The 26950-nt window shown below is 45.5% G+C and overlaps 1 protein-coding gene across 3 annotated transcripts; it reads left to right on the top strand.

The window, feature by feature from the left end:
• Positions 1–71: 71 nt before the first annotated feature.
• On the top strand, positions 72–26950 carry WDR91 (WD repeat domain 91). Of its 3 annotated transcripts, XM_073327363.1 has the most exons (15): positions 72–302; positions 6469–6648; positions 7532–7739; positions 9622–9704; positions 11307–11437; positions 13931–14108; positions 14388–14546; positions 16429–16628; positions 17001–17151; positions 19284–19378; positions 20278–20446; positions 21440–21548; positions 23523–23635; positions 25552–25749; positions 26408–26950. In XM_073327363.1, the coding sequence occupies exons 1-15, from the start codon at positions 180–182 to the stop codon at positions 26570–26572; spliced, it is 2262 nt and encodes a 753-aa protein (XP_073183464.1). In that variant the 5' UTR covers positions 72–179; the 3' UTR covers positions 26573–26950. The 3 variants fall into 3 exon arrangements, with proteins under 3 accessions (XP_073183464.1, XP_073183465.1, XP_073183466.1); XM_073327364.1 differs by lacking the exon at positions 26408–26950 and having other exon boundaries at positions 23523–23687; positions 25552–25639; XM_073327365.1 differs by lacking the exon at positions 26408–26950 and having other exon boundaries at positions 23523–23668; positions 25552–25638.

Below are 26950 nucleotides of genomic sequence, written 5' to 3'. Positions count from 1 at the left end.
TGAGAGGAGGAGAAATGGGTGGGCGGAACTTGAATGGGAGGGGGCGGGGCGAAGCGAGGGGGCGGGGCTAGCCGCGGAGGGGCGGGGCCGGGCCGTGGAGTCCGGCGCCGCCGGCTCGCCGCAGCCTGGGCTGGTTCCTCTGCGCCGTGAGCCGGCTGCCTGGGCGGCTCAGGGGCCTGATGGCGGCGGCGGCCGAGCGCACGGACGAGCTGGTGCGGGAGTATCTGCTGTTCCGCGGCTTCACCGGCGCCTTGAAGCAGCTGGATGCGGAGATCAAGGCGGACAAGGAGAAGGGCTTCCGGGTGAGGCCGCCTGGGCGGGGGCTGGGGGCGCCCGCGGGGAGCAGATGGGAAGGAGGGAATGGGGCTGGCGCCTGGGGGCAGGGGTACAGTGTGCGGGCGGTGTGGGGGGGGGGACGGGGACGTGAGCAAGCCTTTTGAGACCCTCGCTCCTGAATCTGGGACACCCAGCGTGCCCTATGCCTGACCCTCTCGGTTTGGTGTGAGGTTGAATGCTTTGTAATAAATAACAATGACTTAGCCATGTACCCTCGGTAATGGGTGCAAGGTGTGGGTTTGCCAGGGCATCAGGGAATGCGAGTGAGGGCATGGGTGGTCCTTGTGGCCTACCACAAGGTGGGTTACATGAGTAAGGGGTAGGCCATACCCCATGGCAGTTTGCTGCTGCTGTGGGATTGTGGCGCTTGGGGAATTTAGTGTTGGGAGATCATTATCTATTTTAGAGTTTTTTAGCATCTATCACTGCAGTGCCTGAGTACTTCCCTGAGATGCTAGAGATGAATAAATCAGCACAATGAGATCCCTAATGGACTTTGTGGAGTCTTCTACCTTTCTTCGCTCCCTGGTAGAGGCTCTGCTTAGGCCTTGGCTACACTTACAGATGTACAGCGCTGTGAGTGAAACCCGCCTTCGTACAGCTGAGTAGGGAAAGCGCTGCAGTCTGTCCACACTGACAGCTGCCAGTGCACTGTCCTGGCTACATTTACAGCATTTGCAACTGCATTGGGAGCGATGCATTATGGGCAGCTATCCCAGTATTCAAGTGGCTGCAACGTGCTTGTCAAATGCGGGGGGGAGGTTGGAGTGTGACAGAGAGTGCTGAGAATGTGTCAGCGAGCTGTCTTGTGAGTACAGACCCCCGTCCCTCCCCCGCCTCTCTCTCTTACTCACTCACTGAAAGCAAGAAAGAAAGAAAGAAAAGAAAGAAAGGGAGTCAGAGCGCTCTACGTGCCTTGCCAGGCACAGTGTGGACGGGGAGTAAGGTAGAGCGCTCTGGGAGGCTTTATTGCGGTATAACGTGCAAGTGTAGCCAAAGGCTTGGGGAGTAACATCTTTTATCATGATGCTGATTTTAGTGGAAATGCTTCCTGAAAGAGCGGTGACTGAAGGGGTGTTAACGGGCCACTTCACCTTGAATAAAGAAAAGGAGGACTTGTGGCACCTTAGAGACTAACAAATTTATTAGAGCATAAGCTTTCGTGAGCTACAGCTCACTTCATTGGATGTATACAGTGGAAAATATAGTAGGAAGATTTTATATACACAGAGAACATGAAACAATGGGTGTAACATACATACAGATTGTAATTAGTGATCAGAAAAGGTGCGTTATTACCAGCAGGAGGGGGAACCTTTGGAGTGATAATCAAGGTGGGCCATTTCCAGCACTTTACAAGAACAGTAAGGGGGGAAATAAACAAGGGAAAATAGTTTTACTTTGTGTAATGACACATCTACTCCCAGTCTTTATTCAAGCCTAAGTTAATTGTATCCAGTTTGCAAATTAATTCCAATTCAGCAGTCTCTCATTGGAGTCTGTTTTTGAAGTCTTTTTGTTGAAGAATTGCCACTTTGAGGTCTGTAATCGAGTGACCAAAGAGATTGAAGTGTTCTCCGACTGGTTTTTGAATGTTATAATTCTTGATGTTTGATTTGTGTTCATTTATTCTTTTACATAGAGACTGTCCAGTTTGACCACTGTACATGGCAGAGGGGCATTGCTGGCACATGATGGCATATATCACATTGGTAGATGTGCAGGTGAACGAGCCTCTCATAGTGTGGCTGATGTGATTAGGCCCTATGATGGTGTCCCCTGAATAGATATGTGGACACAGTTGGCAACGGGCTTTGTTGCAAGGATAGGTTCCTGGGTTAGTGTTTTTGGTGTGTGGTTGCTGGTGAGTATTTGCTTCAGGTTGGGGGGTTGTCTGTAAGCAAGGACTGGCCTGTCTCCCAAGATCTGTGAAAGTGATGGGTCATCCTTCAGGATAGGTTGTAGATCCTTGATGATGCGTTGGAGAGGTTTTAGTTGGGGGCTGAAGGTGATGGCTAGTGGTGTTCTGTTATTTTCTTTGTTGGGCCTGTCCTGTAGTAGGTAACTTCTGGGTACTCTTCTGGCTCTATCAGTCTGTTTCTTCACTTCAGCAGGTGGGTATTGTAGTTGTAAGGATGCTTGATAGAGATCTTGTAGGTGTTTGTTTCTGTCTGAGGGGTTGGAGCAAATGTGATTGTATCATAGAGCTTGGCTGTAGACAATGGATCATGTGATGTGGTCTGGATGAAAGCTGGAGGCATGTAGGTAAGTATAGTGGTCAGTAAGTTTCTGGTATAGGGTGGTGTTTATGTGACCATCGCTTATTAGCACTGTAGTGTCCAGGAAGTGGATCTCTTGTGTGGACTGGTCCAGGCTGAGGTTGATGGTGGGATGGAAATTGTTGAAATCATGGTGGAATTCCTCAAGGGCTTCTTTTCCATGGGTCCAGATGATGAAGATGTCATCAATTTGCAAACTGGATACAATTAACTTAGGCTTGAATAAAGACTGGGAGTGGATGTGTCAATACACAAAGTAAAACTATTTCCTCTTGTTTATTTCCCCTCCTACTGTTCTTGTAAAGTGCTGGAAATGGGCCACCTTGATTATCACTCCAAAAGGTTTTCCCTTCCCCCCCCCCGCCCCCTCCTGCTGGTAATAGCTCACCTTTCCTGATCGCTCTTGTTACAATCTATATGGTAACACCCACTGTTTCATGTTCTCTGTGTATATAAAATCTCCCTACTGTATTTTCCACGGTATGCGTCCGATGAAGTGAGCTGTAGCTCACGAAAGCTTATGCTCAGATAAATTTGTTAGTCTCTAAGGTGCCACAAGTCCTCCTGTTCTTTTTATGGATACAGACTAACACGGCTGTTACTCTGAAACCGTTCACCTTGAAATACGTGTTAATTATTTATGCTGAATTCTGTTCCAGCTACGTATTTAGCAGTGGCACTCTAAGGGTATGTCTTCATGAGCAACGCTGCGGCAGCGCTTTAACGTGCCTGTGTAGTCGCGGCACCAGTGCTGGGAGAGAGCTCTCCTGGCCCTGTAAAAAAACTCACCTCCACGAGGGGAGTAGCTACTAGCGCTGGGAGCACAGCTCCCAGCGTCGGTGCGCTGTCTACACTGCCACTTTACAGTGCTGAAACTTGAGCGAGAAAGTTGCAGCGCTGTAAAGTGGCAGTGTAGATAAGGCCTAAGGCTACATCCACACCAGCACTTTTGTCTCTATAACTTATTTCGCTCGGGGGGTTGAAAAAACCACTCCTCTGAACGACCTAAGTTACACCAACAAAAGTGCCAGTGTGGACATGCTATGTCAGCGGGAGACGCTCTCCTGCCAACATAGCTATTGCCACTTGTTGGGGGTGACTTAATTATGTCGATGGGAGAGCTCTGTCCCGTTGGCATAGAACGGCTACATGGGAGATCTTACAGCAGCATCGGTACAGTGTACCGATTGCTAGTGCAGACATGGCCTGAGTATGTTTCCCAGACCTGAAGAAGAACTCTATGTAAGCTCAAAAGCTTTTGTCTGGTTTGGTCTAGGCTAGAAAATTATGTTGGTATAACTGCGCCACTCAGAGCTTGGAAAATCCACACTAAGTGACATATTTATACCAACCTAACCCTGGTGTAGCCAGCGCTATATCGGACTTCTCCTATCACCCTAGCTACTCTGGGGAGGTGGAGTTCCTGCGCCGATGGGAGAAACTCTCCCACTGGCAGAGGTAGCATCTTCACTAAGCACTACAGAGGCCCAGCTGCAGCGCTGTAAGTGTAGACAAGCCCTCTCACCAACAGAAGTTGGTCCAATAACAGATGTTACATTACCCACCCTGTCTCTCTAGTCTCCTTAAAGAGGAGGGTCTTGCAGTGTATCCTGAAGGTCACTGGATTCTAGATTAGTCTGACTTCCTTTGGAAGCTTATTCCTATAGCTTATTCCTCTCTTCTGAGAACACTTTATCTCCAGCTACCGTGTGGTTCAGCTGGGGTTTTGTAAACTCTGTTGTTCCAGAGAGAGGACACTTTTAGCAGGTCACAGGTGGAAGTATGGTTGCTTATGTACCTAGGTCCTGACCTTTTTAGGGCCTTAAAGACCAAGGCTTTGAACTGCAACAGGAGGAGCCAGTGGAGGGATCAGAGTCTGAAGCTGACAAGCTAGTGGTGCTCTGTCTCACTGAGGAGGTGGGCAGCCACTTTTTGTCCATGGTGTGGCCTCTTCATTGTTGACATTCGTTCCCGGACACAGTACGTTATAATAATCTAGACTGGAAGTGTCAGATTTATGGATTGCTATGGCCAAAGCCTTGTCTGGGAGATAGGAGCCAAGTTTCCTAGAAAGCTATAGATGTCTGCCTATATTGTAGTGCACTAACCCTTTGCAGAGTGCAATATGCTTCTGTGAAAGGTGCTATAGAAATGCAGTTGTTATGATTATGATCCTTGTATTGTGGTTCCCAATAAATGCTTCGTAATCTAGATAATTTGATTTGCATGCAGGTAATACATTATCATCTGGTGATGAGCTGACTGCTAGCTAACTCATAGCTTCAGAGTGAGCTGTGGTTGGAGATGGTACTAATATGACAAGGGACATAGGATTGGAAGGGACCTCCTGGTCATTGAGTCCAGCCCCCTGCTATTGCAACCCTGCTATGTAATCGAGATGGGCAGAAAGATCTGGAGGAGAATCAACAACTTTGACTTAAGCCATTCTTGTTCCTGAAGTTTTAACAAATTATTATTATTTTATATGTACAGTTGGGAACCTTTAAGCATTTTAGATAGACAAGATAGATACTTATGTAGAATTATACAGAACTTATCATCTCTGAACACAGTATTGGATACAGTCTCCCTGTGATCCACAGGACTAAACATGCTCAGGTTCTGTGAATGCCAGTGAGTGTCTATCTTTGTTTGCCCGAGGCATAAGTCATACTGCAACCTTGTTCTAGGCCCTAAATCTAGATATTTTTATAGATGACCAACTTTCTCTGCAACCAACTGTATAGCCATGTATAATAAAGTTATTGAATAAAATGAAAACCTCCTGCAGTAGGTGAAATCCAAGCATAAGGACCAGCAAGTAACTGATTGTGATTGAAGTGTCACTGTCCAGCAGCTAAAAAAAGTGCAAAAAGTAAAGTGATAATATCTGATGGTGAAAAGTAAACGAGAGTTTAAGCAGTTTCAGTTATTGTGTTTTTGTAACCAGCATAGAATCTTTTTTTTTTTTTTTAGGCTCATGTTGGCCATCAGAAATTAGCACACTGAAATCCTGGTCTTACATCATTGTTCCACACCATTCAATGTCCGTGTCAGAAGCAATTTAAAAGGGACTGTCAACATAAGGCTCCTATGTTGTAAACAAATGAGCTTCTATGCCTATGTTCCTAATATGCTAAGTCAGTGATCCCCAAACTACTTCTGTTGCACCCCACCCCTTACTAGTAATGCAATCTATCTGAGGCTGGAAGCAGAGGTGAGATCAGGGCTAGGGGCCCAGGCTGGGAACAGAGCGGGGCTGGGTGGTGCTCTCGCCGAGCCCCCTGAATGTTCCTCCGCGCCCCCACAGGGGGCGGGGCATGCCCCAAAGCTTGGAAACCTTTGTGGTAGGTAATTTAAAAGTGAAAGGTTAAAAATATAGTTTACTTGATACGATGCTCTTTGTTCGCTTTTTGCATTGTTCTTATCTTGGATAAATGAAGTTAGTTTCATTTTCAGGTTTTTGTATTTGTATTTCAAACTATAGGAGAATATTTTTGTTTAAAAACATTATCAATGCAATTTTAAAAAGTGTGGAAACATTTCTGATGGCCATAGGTTTTATAAAAGCATGTGTTTACAAAATGTGAACTTTGACCGAAAGATTGGCAGTATCACTTTTAGCTGTTCTGCAATTGAAAGATACTGTAGATGGGAGAATGTTACTATAGAATTGAAAACATATATCTATTTACTGACTTAAATAGCTAATGCAAAAAATTCTTTGATTCCAACTGTACTTTTGTGGTTAAACCTCAAGCATCAAGCTGTGTATCTATTCTTGTGTAAGTGGAACTGTCACATGACTGAAACAAATAAGCGAACTTTTTTGGTTCCCCATTTCCTTCATCAGGTGGATAAAATAGTGGAACAGCTGCAGCAGTTTGTTCAGAGTTATGATCTGGCTGCCCTTCGGGATTACTGGAATTATCTTGACCGGCGCCTTTTCAGTCGTTTGGAGGATGTGTACCGGCCTACGGTGAACAAGCTGAAAACCAGTTTATTCCGCTACTACCTCATCTACACTGTTCAGGTATATATTAGTCCATTTGTTCTTAAGATTCTGCTTAAATGGTGTTCATTCAAATAAAATGAGTAATTACCATATTTGGCCCGATAACTCGGAGGCCCTGGTGTTTTGGCTCTAGTTGTGGAGGGGTTGAGTGAGGTCAGTAATAAGACAGAGTCAATGTGTAGAAGGGTGAGTTTTATTTATTACAAGCATCTCTGTGGCACTCATCACTATAGTATCTGGGTGCTTTTTTCGTGATTTAAGTTACAAGTGACACTTCCCCTATGACTCTGTCTGACAACACCAGGAACTTTACATCACTTGTGCATGAGGAGCCTTGTCAGTAGGCTAAATGGGTGGTTTGCAGGGGGGATGTCAGAACCATCAAAAAAGTCTTTGGAAGACCTGTTCTCCCCCATTCCAATCCCCTGTTCTGGACACATGTTCTGGCACCATCCTTCTGGTGAAAGAGAACTGGATGAGATTTTCTTTGGGTTCCATCAATTGTAGGTATAGGTATTGAGTAACTCGGGGCATGCCCTTCCTTGCCCTAGGGGCTTAAGCCATTAGACCTTGTCTAAACACACAAGCTGCACTAGTTTAACTCAAATCAATTTAATTTAAATGGGTGTAAACCCAACCATTCGTAGGCAAGACCTTCGTGATTGTGACAAAGGAGATCTGATTCAGTGCATTTTTTTAGTGTATGGATTTGGGATTCTTTAGACATGATAGTTTCCATTTTGTTTTGTGTTAATTTGAGTTGCTTTTCCACTGGTCCCTTTGATGATACGACTGGGTATATGGTTTTGCTCTCTGTTCTGAGCTCAGGGTAACTATATTTTGGATTTCTTGTACTAGGAAGAGGTAAAACTCAAGTCACATTCTGCTTCATATGTTTCAGACAAACCGGAATGACAAGGCACAGGAGTTCTTTCTCAAGCAGGCCTCACAACTCCAGAACCAAGTGGAGTGGAAGGATTGGTTTGTTCTGCCCTTCCTCCCCACCCCAGATTCAAACCCTGCCTTTGCCACATATTTCTCACGACAGTGGGCAGACACATTCATTGTGTCTCTGCACAACTTTCTTAGCGTCTTATTTCAGTGCATGCATATCCTTTTAGCTTCAGAATAATATTTGCTGTTCTGTAGCTGTTTCATACCCCCTCAAGTGAGTAAAAGTGATGTTCTGCTTATTACAGCAACACTGCCAAGAATCTAATGGCATAGAATACTTTAAATGCTGCCTTAAGACCGTTGCTAAGAGTGGAGGCTAATCCAAATCAATAATCCAGATCTTTGGTGATCATCCATGGATGTTGGAGAGATCATTTTGTTTAATGAACTATCAATTATTTTATATTGAAGACTAGTGTTATACTTGCAGGGCCAAACTTGGCCCTCGCATAAGTAACTCCCACTTAGTCAGGGCTGAGGTTAGCCCAGTGTTAGTGGCTGGGGTGTAGTGACCACCGAACTACTGTGAGATGCAGGCCTGTTCTTGAGCCCTTTCCCTCATTTTCTGGACCAGCAGAGGCTCGAATTGCTGCAAGGTGATTCATGATGGCTCATTGGGAGGATGTACAACCCTGTGCTCATGTGGCTTTGGGTTTTTTGGGGAGTTCCATCCACTCCTTTTCCAGTGTGAAGAAAACTGTGTCATGTCATCAGGCTGAGGGCAGTTTTATACAGAAGAAAAAAATGATAGTTTGGATCAGTGGTTCTCAAACTTTTGTACTGGTGACCCCTTTCACACAGCAAGCCTCTGAGTGCGACACCCCCCCTTATAAATTAAAAACACTTTTTTTATACATTTAACACCATTACAAATGCTGGAGGCAAAGCGGGATTTGGGGTGGAGGTTGACAGCTCACGACCCCCAATGTAATAACCTCGTGACCCCCTGAGGGGTCCTGACCCCCAGTTAGATGTTACATGCTTGTTCTTGTAAGTGACCTTCCAATTTGTATATTAGCAGTGTGTCTCTTTGCATAACAGTTCTGGGGGGGAGATGGAGAAGAGGCTGCAGGACTGAGGGGTTCTATTAGAAATTACTCTTGGCCATCATTTTAAGACTATTCCAAGCAAACATCCACATTTAAATCAAGACAATCTTTGGTTTTGGAAAACAGCTCTTTAAACTGTTCCAGGAGACAGCCTCAGTCTGGAAAGAAAAAAAGGAGGACTTGTGGCACCTTAGAGACTAACCAATTTATTTGAGCATAAGCTGTAGCTCTCTAGGTTAGTCTCTAGGGTGCCACAAGTCCTCCTTTTCTTTTTGCTAATACAGACTAACACGGCTGCTACTCTGAAGTCTGGAAAGAGACCACTGAAACTCCTACAAGTTGTTAGGGCCTGTGTGCATGGGATTAAGACCTTGAACAAATGAATAGATGTGCAAAGAGTTGGTCTTTGCCCATAACGAAACTAGAAATGCCTATTGGATCTTGGTCTAGGCAGAGCCTCACTATATTGTCTGGAAAAGCTAAGCATCATGGGGGGAGAAGGTGTAAACAGTTCACAAGCTACAGTCCCAGTCCACCTTCATAGAGCGATGGGAAGGTTTGCCTTGTGCCAGAGTTGGAAGTCGGGAGAGCTGGCTTCTGCTTCTAGCTCTGTCATACACTTGTTTGAGCCAGTGAAAGTCACTTAACCTCAGTGGCTCTCTGTTTCCCATCAAAAAATGGGAATAATAATACTACTACCTTGCATAAATGTTGTGAGATTAATTCTTTAGTGGTTGTAAAAACACTTACAGATCCCCAGACGGAGGGTATTGCGGAAGTACAGAGTAGATGTAGTTGAATAAATCCATGATTTTACCCATGCCCCTAGCTATCCATGCTTGCTCCAAGGACTAGTCGGACTTGGTCTGTCTACCACTTGCCTATAAGGCAAAACCCGGACGAGTTCTGTGCATTAACTTATGTGGAAATGTCTTAGCTAAATAGGATGTGCAAATGCTGTTTTGGGTTTCTCTTTAACCTTCCTTACCTGTCCCAGCAATCTTGAACTTTGATGCCGAATGTCAGAGGAGCGCTCTCATACAGGAAGAAAATGATATTTTGCGTCAAAAGGTCAGAGGGGTGTGTGTGTGCGTGTGTGTGTATTGTATAAATAGGATGCCAAAATCAGACACTTGAATGTATTATTTTGGGGTTTGGTTAATGGACTCTTGTTGCTTTTGTTCTACTGTCGCTTCTGTTTAACTTTGCTTCTTGTTGACAAGATTCTGGCTTTCAAAAGATTTATTCAGTCTTTGTCTATCTGAGAAAGTTTCACCAGTTTTATTTTTAAAAAAAATTAGTTCTGTTAAACCATTGCAAGCCCTTACGTGAGTACTATTATTTTGGCTTAAGAATGTCTTATTTTGGGTTGGCTTAAACCTGTTCCCAGTCAATTTAAGCAAAACTGAAATAAGTGTCCACATAGCCTTTTTGCACCAGTTCAACTACATTGGTTTAAAATCACACCTTAAGTTAAACCTTTCTTGTGTTGCAAGATTTTAGTGTAGTCTAGTTCCCCAAATATGCTAAATTTAAAATTAGTTTTTAAAGGAACATAGTCTAGGAGTTTAAGCTCCAAACTTTACCCTCTGCCTCACAAAAGCTTTATGATCAGATGTTCCACTTCCTGAAATGCATATCCTGTTTTACTGGAAGCTGATCTACTGTATTGTTTGCCTGTCCTAAGATTCCGAAGGATGCCAAACGTAGTTTTTGACATGCTGTTTATCTGCCGTTACTGGGGACAGGAAGACCTGTGTCTATGCAAAGTGCAAGGGCTGAAAACCTTTGCTGTAAGGAATCTGTGAAGATGGCTAGTGCATGTGTAGGGAGTAATAGAGGTGTTTTTCCAATTTGATATCTAAAAATTCATACTATCATGCACTACTTTTGTCAGCCAAACTGAAGCTGTCTTTTATCCTTGCCATGTTACTTGGCTTTGTTTGTAGAATGTAGTGTCAACTTTTAAACTGTACTTGGTAAAACAATACTTTTTTTTTTTCTTCCCCTTCTTTTTCTTCTTCTTTCTGGCTCGGGATATTAGTTCAAATTAGAAAGGGGACAGCTACCTGTGAAACATCTTAAATTTTTTTTTAAGAATTAATTCGCATTTTGTGAATAAATGGCAGCTTTCCTTTGAAATCTGTGGGGAGTAAGAAGTGAATCTGGATCATTGTGGTTTCACTGTCCAGGTTGAGTGAGGTACAATAAGTGAACAGTATGATAAGAAAACTAGACTCTTAAAGTCCCTTAATTTTCAGTCACTTAGGATGTTACTAATAGGTGAGAAATTAAATATGAATCTTATCTATGTCCCTCTTCTACCTGAAAAACCAGAAGCCTCATGAAGTACTGACTCGCTCGAGCTAGTTTGCTTTCATAGTTCTTGCTGGCAGAGGAGAAAGCAACACTAGAATAGCTGCTTGTGGAGAAAAGTGAGGGGTTTTAGCAGGCAGTGATTTCATGTGCACAAACCATTGATTGTTCTCTGCTGCTCTGAATAAGTATTCAACATTGAGCCAGTCAGAGCAACTCCACTTTTTTCCACAACCTACTAGAATTGTTGGACTAGCGCTGCTGGGCTAAGAAATGGCACATGGTGGTGGTGTCGCTTGTCATTGACATGGAGGGGAATCAAGTGAAACCTCAACTAACTCTGTTCCCTTGTTGTAGCTCTTTGCCTTGCAGGCTGAGACCTGCCGAATGAAGAAAGAGGAGCAGCAGCAGGAGGAGGAGGAGTCAGTTGTCCACCACAAACTGCCTGCTTACGTGTCCAACATGGATCGACTTGGGGACAGTGAGCTGTGAGTGTCTCGGTAGGGTCAGGCAGCTACAGGGGATGACAGCCTCTTAAACTTTTGTGCTGTGATGAGAGCCCTTTCCCTCCTTTATGCACCTAGCATGTGAAGTGATGAAATTTCTTATAGAATCCCACTTGGGTAGGATTTCATCTCGCAGAAATGAATTGTGTGACGCAATGGATTGTCTCTCCTGTTCTTCCCTTTTGGTGGGGGCCCATTATTCTGTGTCCCTGTCAGAGCTCTGACATTCCCACGCCAGCAGCTATTCTGCCCTTAAATAATGACTTTTCTATAGTCGTGGTCCAAAACCACATCTTACCTCAGTGATACTACGCTGTTTTGGACCATGACTGTAGTCTCTGAGGGGTGGAGTTCCTGCCTCACATCTACCTATCTTACTAGCTGGGGACACCCTTTGGCACCTGCCTATAAATGCTGTTCCTACGTGACTCTGGTTGCTGTTGAGCAAGAAGTAGTGTTCTTTTCTGCTTCTCATAACGCAAGAACTAGGGGTGACCCAATGAAATTAATAGGCAGCAAGTTTAAAACAAACAAAAGGAAGTATTTCTTCACACAACTCACAGTCAACCTGTGGAACTCCTTGCCAGAGGATGTTGTGAATGCCAAGAGTATAACAGGATTCAAAAAAGAACTAGATAAGTTCATTGAGGATAGGTCCATCAATGGCTAATAGCCAGGATGGGCAGGGATGGTGTCCCTAGCCTCTGTTGCTGGAAGCTGAGAATGGGCTTCAGAGGTTGGATCACTTGATGATTACCTGTTCTGCTCATTTCCTCTGAAGCACCTGGCATTGGCCACAGTTGGAAGACAGGATACTGGGCTATATGGACCTTTAGTGTGACCCAGTGTGGCTGTTCTTAAGACACTTCCCTGCTGCAGCGGGGTTACCTCGCTGCCTTACAGTTCTCGCAGCACTTGCTAACATGAGCAAAAGGCTCTCTTCCGCCCTGCAGAGTGGCACTCAGAACCACCAGACCAATGAGCTGGCTCCAGAAACACTATTTTAAAGTGTGTGCCTGTTGCCCAGTCTGAAACCAGTAAGCCATAGTGGAGATCATGGCTATGCAAGTGATGATGCAAGATTGTCTAGCTGGCTGACGTGTATTGAATTAAACTCTTATTTTTTGTGAGGCCTAGTCTTCAAACTTGAATTTAGTTTGCATGTCTACATCTTACAAGATTATTCTAGGAACATAAATTTGGCAACGAGAGCTATTTATTAATTTTACTGGGACTTGGACTTTCCCTGCATCTATTTTATTTGAGTTGAGGCACTGCAGAGTTGAGCGAATCTCTAATGCTGCTGGCAGTGATCTAAACAAAGCTGTGTAGTTTTGAGTGCATGCACAGAAAAGGAGCTTTCAACTGCTTAGAGCTTCATTTTTGAGCTTATCAAATTAATAGATTTTGAGGGCAGAACAGGAGACCATTATGATCCTATAGTCTGTCATCCTGCATAACACAAGCCATAGAATTTTATCCAGGGATTGATGCATTGAGTACTGAGCCACATGGAAAGTTTTAAAGTTCAGCTGTATTTGAGGAAAAGAAAGGGGCAAAAAAGAAAAATATTTTCCCAATGTCGCTTTTGTGTATCTGTATGAGGAAAAACTGACAGCATCCGTGGCTTTTCTTATCTGCGCAACTCAAATGACTAAAGTGATTTCGGTCACTCTTTCCTTTAGAACAAATATACAGGCTTTGGGTTGAGACCAAGCTTGGAAATTGCAGCCTGCAAGCTGAATGAGTTGAAGTGGCTGGAATGGAAATATTGTGTCATTAACTATAAACACTGCAGTGGGTACAGGTTCTTGAAGTCAGACACTGGGAAGTGGTACAGCAGCTAGCATCTTGGGCTTCCTCTTTTTTCATGCTGTCTCTCTGGCAAGGGGGGTGTATGGGAGTGGAGATGATTTGGAACACAGAGGCCTAAACTTCACTAATTGTTTGGTGCCCGATTTGAGGCCTGCATTTCAGAACTGCTGAACATCAGTAAGTGCTGGTGAAGTCAGTTGGAATTGGGGTGCTCAGCACTGCTGGGAAGGCCCACTGACATCTCACATTGGGAATCCAAGATTAGTGGGCACTTCTGAGAACTTGAGCTTTAGTGTTTCCAAGAGTCTCTCTTAAGTACCTGATTTGGAATCTTCTTAAAGGTTCCCCCCAGACCTGAAAACACTTCAGTGAAAGCCTGACATGGGCCCAGTGCCTCCCAGGGTCTTTGAAAGGCAGCTTTAGTTTGTTGGCTGAATTCTGAATGAATTCCCATGGGCTGAGAATGTTGACATGGTGAGGCTTTTTGTTTTGTTTTTAAAACCTGATTTTACCACAGGATGGATCAGCCCGCGGGAATGAATCTCTGTATTTTGGAAACTAGAAGCAATGTACTCCCCACTCCTCGGTTATTAGATCTGTCCAGGTTGGTGCTCTGGTTACACCCCTTTCAGGTGTCTTATTTTTATTTTTTTAAACCAGTGATATGACACACAGCCAGAGGAGCACCGCACACTCTCTTCAGTCCCGAGGGGGCTTCCTATCCTCTCTGCTCTCTCAGGGTAAGAAGGGCCCTTCTAGACCAGCTCTGACAACTGGAGTCTCCCCAACGCAGGCTGGTGGGATGTTGTTAGGGAAGAAAGAACCATCAAACCATCAGGTAATTCTTCAGTGGGTTCATTGTAAGATGATGCTTGAATAGCCAAGGAGCTAACCTGCGCCACCTCTGCTATTGGCTTATCCTTGAACCTGGAAAACCCCCTCCTGCAATCTACCATCTTGTTCTCGTCTGGATCCCAGGACTGAGTGGCCATCATTCTAGTGCTGCATTGGTCTGAGAGCAGCTGGTATCTCGCCTCCCATTTTGCTTTTTATTCAAAGGTCTGGCACAGGGCATTAACAGGGCTCAGGTTTTACAGATCTTCTCTTTGCCTTCCAGAGCACCAAAGGAAAGGAGGTGGCAATAGGCTGCAAGGATGTAAAGAGTCACTTCACTGGGCTTACAACAAGCGAGCCTAGCTCAGTACTGCAGCGTCAGAGGCGTCTGCAGGATCATGGGAAGGAAAGAAAGGAGCTGTTATCGAAAGTAGCTTCCCAGGTATTTGGCGATATCACAGGTGGTCTTGGCATTGTACTGTTGTACCGCGCAGTAGAACTTAATAAGGCAGATGCACTTTTTTTGTAAAATCCCCAGCCTGATATTCTAACGCCTCTTGGCTACATGAAAGGTCAGTTATTCTAGCTAACCGGTTACTCTTTTCCCATTCATAGAGTATTTCTGCAGATTTCTAGCAGAATAGAGGAGGGATCTGGGTGTAAAGCAGGAGTCAGAAGAGTTCTCTCCTGTCTCCCTCCTCACCATCTTCAGTGGGCCCCAGCTGTGCATCTTCAAATGCATGATGTTTAGTTCTGATCTCACTTTATCAGCAATGATACCTAGAGACAAGCCTCAGTACAAGCTGGCGACCAGCTGTCAGCCAGAATTAAAATCCCTATCTTTAAAAAGTGGTGCTGTCCCAGAGAAGCTAGCAGCTCTTATTCCAGTGACCACTCATTCTTCACTGTAACAGCCTGGGCTGTGGAGAACAGTTTGACAGGTTTTCCTGGGAAGAAATGCAGAGGCTTGAGGCCTCACCTGTAAGAGTTAGCAACATGTCTTTTACAGAAGAGTGGATTTGCTGTGGGTAGGCAGGTTGCAGAACAGGAGCCACCCCGTGAAAAGCTACGTTTCAGGCTTTAGAAAACCTGTAGGTCAGTAGTGCCACATAAAACAGCCCTGTGTTGTTGGTGAAAACCCTACTGTAAAAGAGACAGGACAGCAGCAGCTTGTATTGCTTATCTCAGAGACCCGGGCTTGAGGGCCCTTATGAGGACGTGGTAGGGACAGCAGTGCTTATCAATCCTTCCAGGTGGCTCTTCATTGGGTGAGGTGGCACTGCCAGATCATCCAGACCACAATGTGACCTTTGCAGTATTCAGTGTTTTTTTCCACAGGCATTCAGCAGTGTTCCCTTCCACGCTAAGTGACGTGAACAAGGGTGACGTTCTGAGGCTTCTGTTTCACAGGCTCTTTGCAATCACGTGACTGCAGATGGGATTTGATTCTCTCCTGTTGCTCAAAGCAGGCCAATAGTATAAATGCAAACAAAAAAAAAAATCCCCAGTTATGCTTTTGAATAACTTGACCTCTCCAAATAATGCTGTAACAAGATGCTGTCTCCAGGGATCTCCAGCTCTGCTGCTTTCCATCTCTTGTCATAAGAGGAGGGATGACCTTGTGGGACTCTGGATACCTTTGTTTAGTTCCTGACTGCCACAGACTTCCTGTGTGAATATAGGTGTATTGTTTAATCGCCATACTTCCGTTCCCTATCTGTAAAATGGGCATAATATTTCTCCTACCCTCTCTCTATCTTGTCATCTTAGATTATAGACTCTTTGGCTTTAAGTGTTTGTATTGTGCCCATGTATTGCCACCATGGGGCTGCAATCTTGATTAGAGCCTGCATACAATAATAAATCCAAATATAACCATGATCTGGATAACTAATAAAAATTGAGCCAGGCAGAACTGGGCGTGAAGAGGAACACGACGTGACGTATCTGCATTGGTGTTTAAAACCTTCACAGAGTTGTCTGGTTAATCTGCCACTTTGACAGGCTTTCATTAGAAAAAGATCAGGTTAAAACTAGAACTCCAACCTTTTTTATAAAAGCTCCCTGACGCACGCCATGCGATATGCTCTTTTTCCCAAGGGCAGTTGTGGAAAGGTGCCCGAGGCACACGCTGTGACTGTAATAATGCTGTTCCCTCCAAAAGAACCTTCTAGTTATTGCAAAAGGATTTTAGCCCCTGACCAGCAACTGTGCCTCTAGTAGCGCAGCTCTTCAGTTCTCTAGTTTGTCAGGATGGATGTGAGTCTCTTAGCCCAGGACTGCTGCCTGGCTGTACTTTCTATAGGGTTCTTTCCTTGCTTTAGGGGCCGAGTGTTGAGAAAAAGCCGGAGACTGGTGCTACTGAGGCAGAACCCTCACCTGAGCTGCATATTGAGCCATCGGAAACCCTCACCAAAGCTTCCGCGTTCAGCACAGACGCTGGAGGTGTCAGACAGGAGCAGCCGTTCATTGTCCTGAGCCAGGAAGAATACGGAGAGCACCACTCCTCCATCATGCACTGCAGGTAGTGGGGACACTTTTCATGCAGTGGAGGTGGGATAGGATTATTATCTCCTTGGGAAGGGAGTATAGGAGCTACTCCCAAGGTAGCATTTCAAGGTGGCCGGCATAGTGTGAGTGCCTTTGCTCCGGGGGGAATGCCGGTGACGTACAGGAGAATGAAATCCATGGGAAAGCGGGAGGGTGTCCCTAAAGGGCATCACGCTTTGAAATTCTGTTCAGATTCTAGTACTGCACCTGATATCTCAGCACCTTCAGTTAAATGGCTGCATGTCGCTCTAGCAAAGGAAGACTGTTGAACTATGTTTAGAGGGAGACGTTTCTAACCATGAGTGTAAGAAGGAGAATGCTTGTTGATGTTTTCTTCTGTGCACAGGGTGGATTGCTCTGGGCGGAGGGTGGCCAGCTTGGACGTAGACGGGGTCATCAAGGTGTGGTCTTTTAATCCCATGATGCAGACCAAAGCTTCGTCTGTTTCCAAATCTCCACTGCTCTCTTTAGAATGGGCAACCAAACGGGACAGGCTGGTAAGTAGCACATCTGCTTGTATACTACGGAGTTGCTACTGATGCCTAGCAAATAGGGGTTATGCATCCATGGGCATGTTCTGCTGAACTTCAAATAAAATCAGGATAATATCACATGTCAACATATACATGTAGGAACAAAGAATGTAGGCCATACTTACAGGATGGGGGACTCTGTCCTTGGAAGCAGGGACTCTGAAAAAGATTTGGGGGATGTGGTATATTCAGTTGAACGTGAGCTCCGAGTGTAACACGGTGACCAAAAGGGCTAATGTGATTCTGGAATGCATAAACGGGAATCTCAAGTAGGACTAAAGATGTTGTTTTACCTCTGTATCTGGCACTGGTGTAACCACAGCTGGAATGTTGTGTCCCGTTCTGGTGCCAACGATTCAAGAAGGATGTTGATAAATTGGAGAGGGCTCAGAGAAGAGCCAAGAGACTGATTAGTGTCTTAGAAAACATGCCTTATAGTGACAGATTGTGCTCTTTGTTAAGCTAAATAGACTCAAAGAGAAGGTTAAAGGGTAACTTGTAGGTACTTATGGACTGTAATCATGGGGGAAAAAATATTTAATAATGGGCTCTTCAATGTAGTAGTGAAAGGTATAAAATGAACCTATTCAGACTGGAAGTATGGTGTACATTTTTAATGCTGAGAGTAATTAACCATTGGAAGAATTTACCAAGGTGAATTCTCCATCATTGGCAGTTTTTAAATCAAGATTGGATGTTCTCCTAAAAGATCTGCTCTAGGAATTATTTTGGGGCAGTTCTCTGGCCTGAGTTCTACAAGAGGTCAGAGGAGATGATCACAAATGCCCCTTCTGGTCTTGGAATCTATGACAATGGAAGGGAGTTGTAAATTTAGGGGATGAAGAGCTGAAACAGAGGAGAGAGTGGGAGTATATCTGGAACAACTCAGCAGAAATTCAGTGCTGCCTGCTTTAGTAGGTAGACCAAAGGACTGGAAGTTGGGGTGCTGGCTCCTGTTTCCTGACTTGCTGTGTGGCCTTGGCCAATTCAGTTATCCCCTTTCCAGAGTTGGGTGGATAACAGCTTTCTCACGGGGACACTAAAGCTTATTTAATTTTCATTAAGTGGCTTGAGACTTTCAGAAGACCGGCCCTGTGGAAGTGAAGAGCACTACTCCTTATCCTACTGGATAATAGGACAAGGCTTAATTTCTGTGTAGTCCATTCACCTGAGTAACTTTTATTGTCTGTAATTCTATGGGACACAATAATAGGATTTTACATCATCCCAGGTGGGCAAAGTGGGAGGGAAATGGTCCTGTGACGGGAAAGGTTGTTCATATTAAGGAGTTTCTAATGTCTTGCTGCTCCGTCTGAAATGCTGTCCAATTAAAGCTAGTTCTGCTGTTTGGGTGTTTTACTTCCCTTGTTCTTACTGAGACATTTCATGCAAATGTAATCTTTCTTGCTTAGAAGTCTCTACTGCTTGTTCCCCAACTGATAATTGTGGCCTGAGGATTTTTAAAAGTAATGGGTTCACATCCAGTGGGATTCAGCAGCATGAGAAGATGAAAATCCAAAGCCGAATTATTGTTTTCTCTTAATAAAAGCAGGGACAGATGCATTAATATTGCTGATGTGTATATACTTGGCCCATTTAAATTTATATTTCTCCTTCCCCTGAACAAAAGGAGGCATCCCTGTTTCCCTAGCTCTCCCCCAAGAAGGAGGCATCCCTGTCTCCCTAGCTCTCCCCTGTCATTCTGTAGGCTCCATGACCGTTTTTGCTCTACGCCAGATCTCTACTCTTAATCTGACACCATTTCTTCCTCCCCATACTCCTGCAGTGCATATCCTGCTTCTGGAAGATGACTTGTTCCTCCCCAGGGTCCTAACCTAGTCCTGTTTCCAAAGTGGCCACAAACTTACCCCTCTCACTAACACCATGCTTTAGGGGCTTTCTAAGAGTAAACTCCCTTGGAATATAGCCAGTCTCCTGTGGATATCCACAAGGGGATAGGAAACTTTCTGATTGATATGTAGTCAGAAGTGAGTGTTCTAAAGAGAAGATTTCCCATGTGGTGTAGTGGTTTGGGGGCAGAGCCATCATCCTCAGTTCCTTACTTTCCATTTCTCTCCCTCATGCTTGGTTTCAAGCTGTTGCTGGGCAGCGGGGTTGGGACAGTTCGTCTCTATGACACCGAAGCCAAGAAGAATCTCTGTGAAATTAACATTGATGAAGACATGCCCAGGTAATCCTGAAAAGCTCTTTGCATTCCTCTGTCTGTTGAAGAGTAGATGTGCTTTCAAAGTTTCTCCTGCATTCATAAGACTCTGTTACCCAGCCCCTATTTCCGAAGGCAGTTTCTGTCTGGTCCTGTGTGAAACAACTGCCTTGTGTAACAGGAATTGTTTCATTGCACACTACTTCTTGATAGCAACCTGCTTCTAGTCCTCTGTAGAGTTTTTTTCAGGATGCTTACTAAGTCTCAGAGCCATCATATAGATGTTTGCCAGGAAGATGGACATATCACTGAAGTGACAAATCAACTCTGCATGTGGTCTAGTCTAGCAGCAGACAAGCAGGACACTTATTGTAATCCAAAGTGTGTTAGTGGGCTTTAATATCCCTACATTGAGAAGTCTGGCATCTTTTGTGCGACTTTTAATTAGTCCATTATGAATTACCTTTAACTAGTACTAACTCTGGTGGCCACCGTATTCTGCCATGACTAATGCACAGCACTCTAAATTATGTTCTTTATGCACAATATCAAGTTCTATCCCAACACGGAAATAACCCCCTCCTCCAGTGAGTGAGCAGATGCTGTTGAAGACATGTTAATGTGTGTGCATTCTGGCTAGCAGCACCAAACCCCCTCAGCACAGACTGTTTTTGCTAGCAGCAAGAATTGTCTTGGGTTGGGGATGTGGTGTGGTTACCATGTCAGGTTGTCATGAAACACGTAAGTCCTAATCCTGCATGGCCGCCGGCTGCTGCTGCTCTGAAGGCCTTGCCAAAGCAGCCTTTCTGGGGGGGGGATTTCTACCTGGGTGAGGGGGAGAGCTAGGAATGGTGCCCACTTTGGGCTCCCTCTCTGGGTTTCTTATCCAGAGGGACCAAGTTGACTGTGGGTGCTGTGTATTTCAGGATCCTCTCACTTGCGTGCAGCCCAGGTGGCGCTTCCTTTGTTTGTTCCGCTGCAGCACCAAGCCTGATCAACCAGCTGGACCTCACAGCCTCTGATACTGGAGGGAGAGGCATGAACCAAGTTCCAGGGAAGCTGCTTCTGTGGGACACTAAAACCATGAAGCAGCAGGTATTGTCTCATGTCTTCACTCCTTGAATCTTCTCACTAAGAACAAGGAAGCATTTTTTCTCCTAGCCCCCTCTTTAATTAGCAATCTCACTCTCCTCCACTTCCCAAATAAAACCACAACTGAGTAACTAACCAGGCTTATTTTTGAGGGTTCCTTCAGAATACCCCAGCCCCTTGTTTTCTTCTCTTCCCTAGCCCTTGCGAGGGCTTACATGGTTGAATGTTGCTTTCTCCAGCCTCTGTTGTCCCAATCTGAGGTATTTTTAGCAGAGCCAGGTTGCTCCTGCCACCCCCTGTGCTGCCTGGTTAGCACGTGAGGGACACGTTCAAGGTTCACATTTTCCACTTAGCACTGATGCTGAGGTAGCTGAGCAAACCACAGTATTATGAACACTCAGTGCCACAGCCTTGGCCGGTCACGTTAGTCGTCAGGCTGAATGTAAAGGGATCAACATACAATGCATTATTCCTTTTATTTCTAAAGTGCCTGTAGCATCTGGGTGCATTTATTGACATATTTGTGTAAGGAAAAGCCTCCCAGAGGGGATATAGCTCTCCTGGCTTCTTTGCTTCCTAGCTTTTTATATGGAAGGGTAAGACTCAAAGGGGAGTCGTGCGCCCTGTCATCCTGTCCCTATGACCAGTCTGAGCAGACTATGCTCAGACTCTGTCTAATAATTGGCAGAAGTTGGTTCTGTAGTCTTGGAGCCATGACCAAGAAAGCTCTGACTCAGCCAAGCTGAACTGTTGGTTCTGTCAACTAACACGTCCTGACGAAATGCAGCTACCATCCAGGGGTGCAGTTAGAGGTGGTCATAGGGTGCGTAGGTAGGGTGAAAGTGAGGAGGTGGGATTCCAGGTTGTGGAGGGAGGGCTGTCAGTCTGAAGTCTGGCTAAACAAACTGGATACCTTGGTGGTATCTGCCCCATGGAAGAGGTTTGTAAGGACATAAGCACAGAGTGAAATCCACTAATGGTGACTTTACCTTTTAGCTCCAGTTTTCTCTTGAACCTGAGCCCATTGCCACAAACTGCACAGCCTTTAACCACAACGGCAACCTGTTGGTCACTGGAGCAGCGGATGGAATAATTCGTCTCTTTGGTAAGCGGGGGTCTCAGATGACAACTTGGGTCCTGTTTCGCTTTTCCTAGCTGAACTGTCCCCAGAGTGCTCCTCAACGCAATGAGGTACACATGGGTAGTGCCGTGACTAAAGGCAGAGATGGCAGCCCCTAGTCTGGGAGCTATTCCTTGGGGCAAGCATGATTTATTGGAACCAGTTTTTAGTGGGGGAAGTTGGATGCTCGTTGAAATGTCATAGAATTCTTCTCCTTCCCCTCCGGCCCCCAAGAACAGGTGGAAGCTCAGCTTAACCTCTCATCTGGTGAGTGGCACTTCAAGCAGTGCAATTACCCCTAACACAGCACCAAAATCACATTGGTGTGAGCCCAGGCTCATAGATATTAAGGTCAGAAGGGACCATTATGATCATCTAGTCTGACCTCCTGCACAATGCAGGCCACAGAATCTTACCCACTCACTCCTACAATAAACCTCTCACCTATGTCTGAGCTATTGAAGTCCTCAAATCATGGTTTAAAGACTTCAAGGTGCAGAGAATCCTCCAGCAAGTGACCCGTGCCCCATGCTACAGAGGAAGGCAAAAAACCCCCAGGGCCTCTTCCAATCTGCCCTGGAGGAAAATTTCTTCCTGACCCCAAATATGGTGATCAGCTGAACCTTGAGCATGTGGGCAAGATTCACCAGCCAGATACCCAGGAAAGAATTCTCTGTAGAAACTCAGATCCCACCCCATCTAACATCCCATCACAGGCCATTGGGCCTATTTACTATGAATAGTTAAAGATCAATTAATTGCCAAAATCATGTTATCCCATCATACCATGTCCTCCATAAACTTAATCGAGTTTAATCTTGAAGCCGGATAGGCCTTTTGCTCCCACTGCTTCCCTTGGAAGGCTCTGGAGTAAGGCATCAGTTCATGACCATCTGGTCCAAAGATGAGTACTGCCAGCGAGCTGTTCTCTCCCCTTCCCGTCGGCTGTTTCCAGCTCATTCTCTCTGTATGCTTTAGCCCATACCTGTGTGTGTGGAAGCCCCGCATCCTGCTCAGTGTTCTCTCCTCTGTCAGCATTGGACTTGCACTTGCCTAGCTAAGCCTTCAGACTGATGTGCTGAGAGACCATCAGTCACTCGTGCTAGGCAGAAGTGAGGATCCTAGAATGACGGAAATGACCGTTTAAAAGGACTGAGTGCCATCGTCTTCTGAACGCACTGTGGCCTCTCTGAGGGAGGTCACTTGTTCTCTGGCTCAGTGTGGCTCTGCGTCAGGCCGTCGGCATGCACAATCTTCCTTCCCTGTCCAAATGAGTTTGGAGGTTAAAAAGGAAGGCAAAATTGCATTTGATGCTCTCAAGTGTCTTTGCTCTAGTGACAAATTTGTGTAGACAGGCAGGTAGGCTGTTACAGTAGGCTGCAGCCTTCGCCACAGCTTTCCTCATTGCGCCTTACCCCTCCACAAGAGGTAGTTCTACCTTTCCTCATGTTCCACTTCCCCTCCACGCTACAGGGAAGAACCTTCCTCTAGCTGAAGGGAGGCATTTAAGACCACTACGTTCTGTGATAGAACCTAGTGTCTTCCTGCATAAGAAGATTGCCGGGAAAAATGCTATCCTGTTTTCCTAAATAACACACTCTGTGTTCGTCTGTCCTGGCGTGTTGTACTGCTGGACAGGGGATTGCCTAGAGAAGCCATTGGGCTACCATTGGCAGCCTCTTATCTCATCTGGTGATGCTCTGAGGAATGGGTGTACAGCCCTATAAAGCCAGAGGAAGTGGGCTTGGATACAGGGCCTTTTGGGATAATAGAAGAACGATACATGTGAGGGATCCTTGGGCTGGGGTGGGTGGAAGGGAAATTGGCATGGCTGGAGAATGGGGAACTGCATGCTGTGTGGAGGGAAGGCACAAGACACCGTGCCTTCAGTTTTAAGAGCCCTTTCTCTGTTTCCCACCTCTGTGCATAGTGACTGTTCAGGGATTGCTCTCCCCTCAGATATGCAGCAGCATGAGTGTGCTCTGAGCTGGACAGCGCATGACGGGGAGGTCTACTCTGTCGAATTCAGCTATGATGAAAACACAGTTTACAGCATAGGAGAAGATGGGAAGGTAGGCTCTGCGTGACCTCACGGCGAGAAGAAGGTAGCGAGATCCTACACAGGTGTGGTAGTGACATGTTCTCCCTGTTCATCAGCTGTGTTGTCTTTGCGCTGCGTGCTGTTCCTTCCTGCACAGCTAGAGTGGATGGGCTCTTTTATTGTGCATTGACAATTCCATCCCTGGGGCTGTTTCCCTCTCTTGGCAGGCAGGCCAGTCCACATGGGAGAAGGCGGTTCAAGGGGGGGGGGAACACTTACCTCTGATGCACACTGGGAGCAGTTCCTGGTGGGTGCAAGTGCTGTGAAGCAAGTATTGTAATAAGGAAGTAGTGATGAGTGGTCTGAGGAGGAAGTGGTTGATCAACTGAAGAGAAGAGGTGGGTGAAGAGTTGTTCATTCCACTGTGTATTGAATGCATGCAGTGTGCCAGGCGCTGTAAAGAGGTATAACACAGTCCTTGCTCCAAGGAGCTTAAAATCTGATTTCAGTATCTTCCTACACTAAACCTGAATGTCTTCCCCAGCGTGGAGAGCTCCTATCCCCCCTCTGCCCACCCCTTGGAATACTCCTTTAATTGAGATTGGGTCAAAGATGGACAAGTGCTGATGCTTGTTGCTGTGCTGCTAAGACAGCCAACCAAACCCCATCTTCCTTCCAGTGTATATGTTAAATATCCAAGCAAGTCAGGTGGCTCTTGGGATGGCTAACTCAGGGGAGATCCCAAGCTGGGAAGTGGCTTAGTCGCTGTATTTGGATTTATGAGACTAAAGATATTTGCTGCCCAGGCCTAAGGTGCCATCATAAACTGAGTGTGTCCAATCATTATTTAAAGCCACTAATAACCATAAATAGAGGCCAGCAACAGCCTGAACCATATAACAGCAATGGCTAGTTTAACCTAAAACAAAGAGAAAATCGACCAATTTGTGGAAAAATTGGAAAACGTCCAGCGGAGGGCAACAAAAATGATTAGGGGACTGGAACACATGACTTACGAGGAGAGGCTGAGGGATCTGGGATTGTTTAGTCTTTGGAAGAGAAGAATGAGGGGGGATTTGATAGCTGCTTTCAACTACCTGAAAGGGGGTTCCAAAGAGGATTGATCTAGGCTGTTCTCAGTGGTAGCAGATGACAGAACCAGGAGTAATGGTCTCAAGTTGTAGTGGGGGGCGGTTTAGGTTGAATATTAGGAAAAACTTTTTCACTAGGAGGGTGGTGAAACACTGGAATACGTTACCTAGGGAGGTGGTGGAATCTCCTTCCCTAGAAGTTTAAGGTCAGGCTTGACAAAGCCCTGGCTGGGATGATTTAGTTGGGGATTGGTCCTGCTTCGAGCAGGGGGTTGGACTAGATGACCTCCTGAGGTCCCTTCCAACCCTGATATTCTATGATTCATGCCTCAAACTCATGCCTGAAGCAGCATTCCCCTGCCCAAGAGCCTTCATCAAGGTAAACCTTGTAACATGCCCTGAAGGCCGACGCACTGCAGGGCTGCCTGACCAATGCGGAGCGAGTTCCAGAGCCAGGGACCCTCTGCAGAGAGCACCCTGCCAGCAGCTCCCTCTGTTGTATGATGGAGGGCTCCACTTAGAGCACCTGCATGGATCTCTGTTGTGGTAGTACGGCCCAAGGGGCGAGGCAGTTTCCAGTGATGGCAATTACCTATTGGAACAACTTACCCTAGGGATGGGCTGGATTCCCCATCACTGGGGTGTCATTTTACAAGATCTGCTCCAGCTCAGCCAAAAATTAGAGGCATGATAAAGGGCTGACTGGGTCAGATTCTATGGGCTGCGTTATGCAGATCAGATTAGATCATAATGCTTCCTTCTAGTCTTAAACTCTATGAATAGTACTGAACTCTGTGATACCTCTACCATGAATCTATTTCACTGGAAACTTTTATCCCCTCTTTTGCTGTCCTAGTTTATTCAGTGGAATATTCACAAAAGTGGCTCAAAAGTGTCTGAGTACGCCCTTCCCATGGATGCCACGGGCCCCTTCGTGCTCTCAGGATACAGTGGATATAAGCAAGTCCAGGTCCCGCGAGGAAGGCTTTTTGCTTTTGACTCTGAAGGAAACTACATGCTGACCTGTTCCTCCACTGGGGGCATCATCTACAAGGTAAGGGTATGAAAAACAATGGGGGGTTGTTGGAACTGACACAAACAAGCTTCCTTATCCAGAGGCTGAAATTGCAGCCTTTTGCAAGAATCCGTTAGTACTTTGAGCCAGTAAATGGCCACCACCAACTTGTAGCACAGGCTGGGCTCACTGGTAAGTCTGATTTTTTTTTTTTTGTGGGTGCATACACACTTAACAGTGGTGCACAGCAGGTAGATTGTTTTGTTACAAAAGCCCCATTTGAAGCAGTTTTCCTTTCTGTAAATGCCTAGGAAGAATCCGATATGTGTTGGATGGGATAGACTTCTACAGGCTCAGGATAGCTTAGTGCCAAAATCACAACCAAAGTTGCATTTTGCTGGCTAATTTTGCCCCTTTGCTCTACCTGATGTACTCTGTGCACGCTATTGCTGGATCTAGTATGAATTTCCTTCTACTGGGTGCCTTTTTAAAGTACTTTAAGGAAGAAAAATGACCATTTCCCTCCTCCACATATCTACCTAAAGCCCAAACTTGTCCTTGACACAACTGAAGGACATGTGCCTATTGGGGCACCTAGGTTATGTCAGGCTTTAGATTCCCAGTTGAGCAAGCTGCTTCTGGGAAGAAACCTGCTTTAATAAGTTCTTGTGATCTGTCTTCCCAACTCCTGTTTCAGCTGAACAGTGACGAGAAGATCCTGGAGAGCTGCCTCTCCCTAGGAGGACACAGGGCCCCAGTAGTCACCGTGGACTGGTGCACAGCCATGGATTGTGGGACCTGCCTCACTGCTTCAATGGATGGGAAGATCAAATTAACAACCTTACTTGCTCAGAAACCTTAAACTGAGCAGCACTGATAGGAAAGAACCAGATGTGTTATGAAATCCAGTGTTAACCATAGAGGAACAAACTACGTGGAAGAGAAGAAGGTGAATTACCTGGACCAAAACTTTTTTACAAACAGCAAATCACTGCAGATAGGAACCTGTTCAGCTACAGGAACAATGGCTGTACTGAAGAACCGACACCCTAAGATGACCTGTTTTGGCAGCTGCGGAGCCTCCGGCTCTAAGTTGGGGTAGGACAGGTCGAGGTTACATGCAAATGTAAACTGAATGTTGACCTGCATTTTAACACGATGGCTCCAGCTGAAAATGCCTGCATGAAACTCACAGTATTCTGTATTTAATCTTTTTCTTAAAATAAACTGTTCACTTGCA

This window comes from Lepidochelys kempii, chromosome 1, assembly GCF_965140285.1.
Source record: "Lepidochelys kempii isolate rLepKem1 chromosome 1, rLepKem1.hap1, whole genome shotgun sequence".
Taxonomy (NCBI): domain Eukaryota; kingdom Metazoa; phylum Chordata; order Testudines; family Cheloniidae; genus Lepidochelys; species Lepidochelys kempii.
This window is presented reverse-complemented; position numbering and strand designations above follow the sequence as displayed.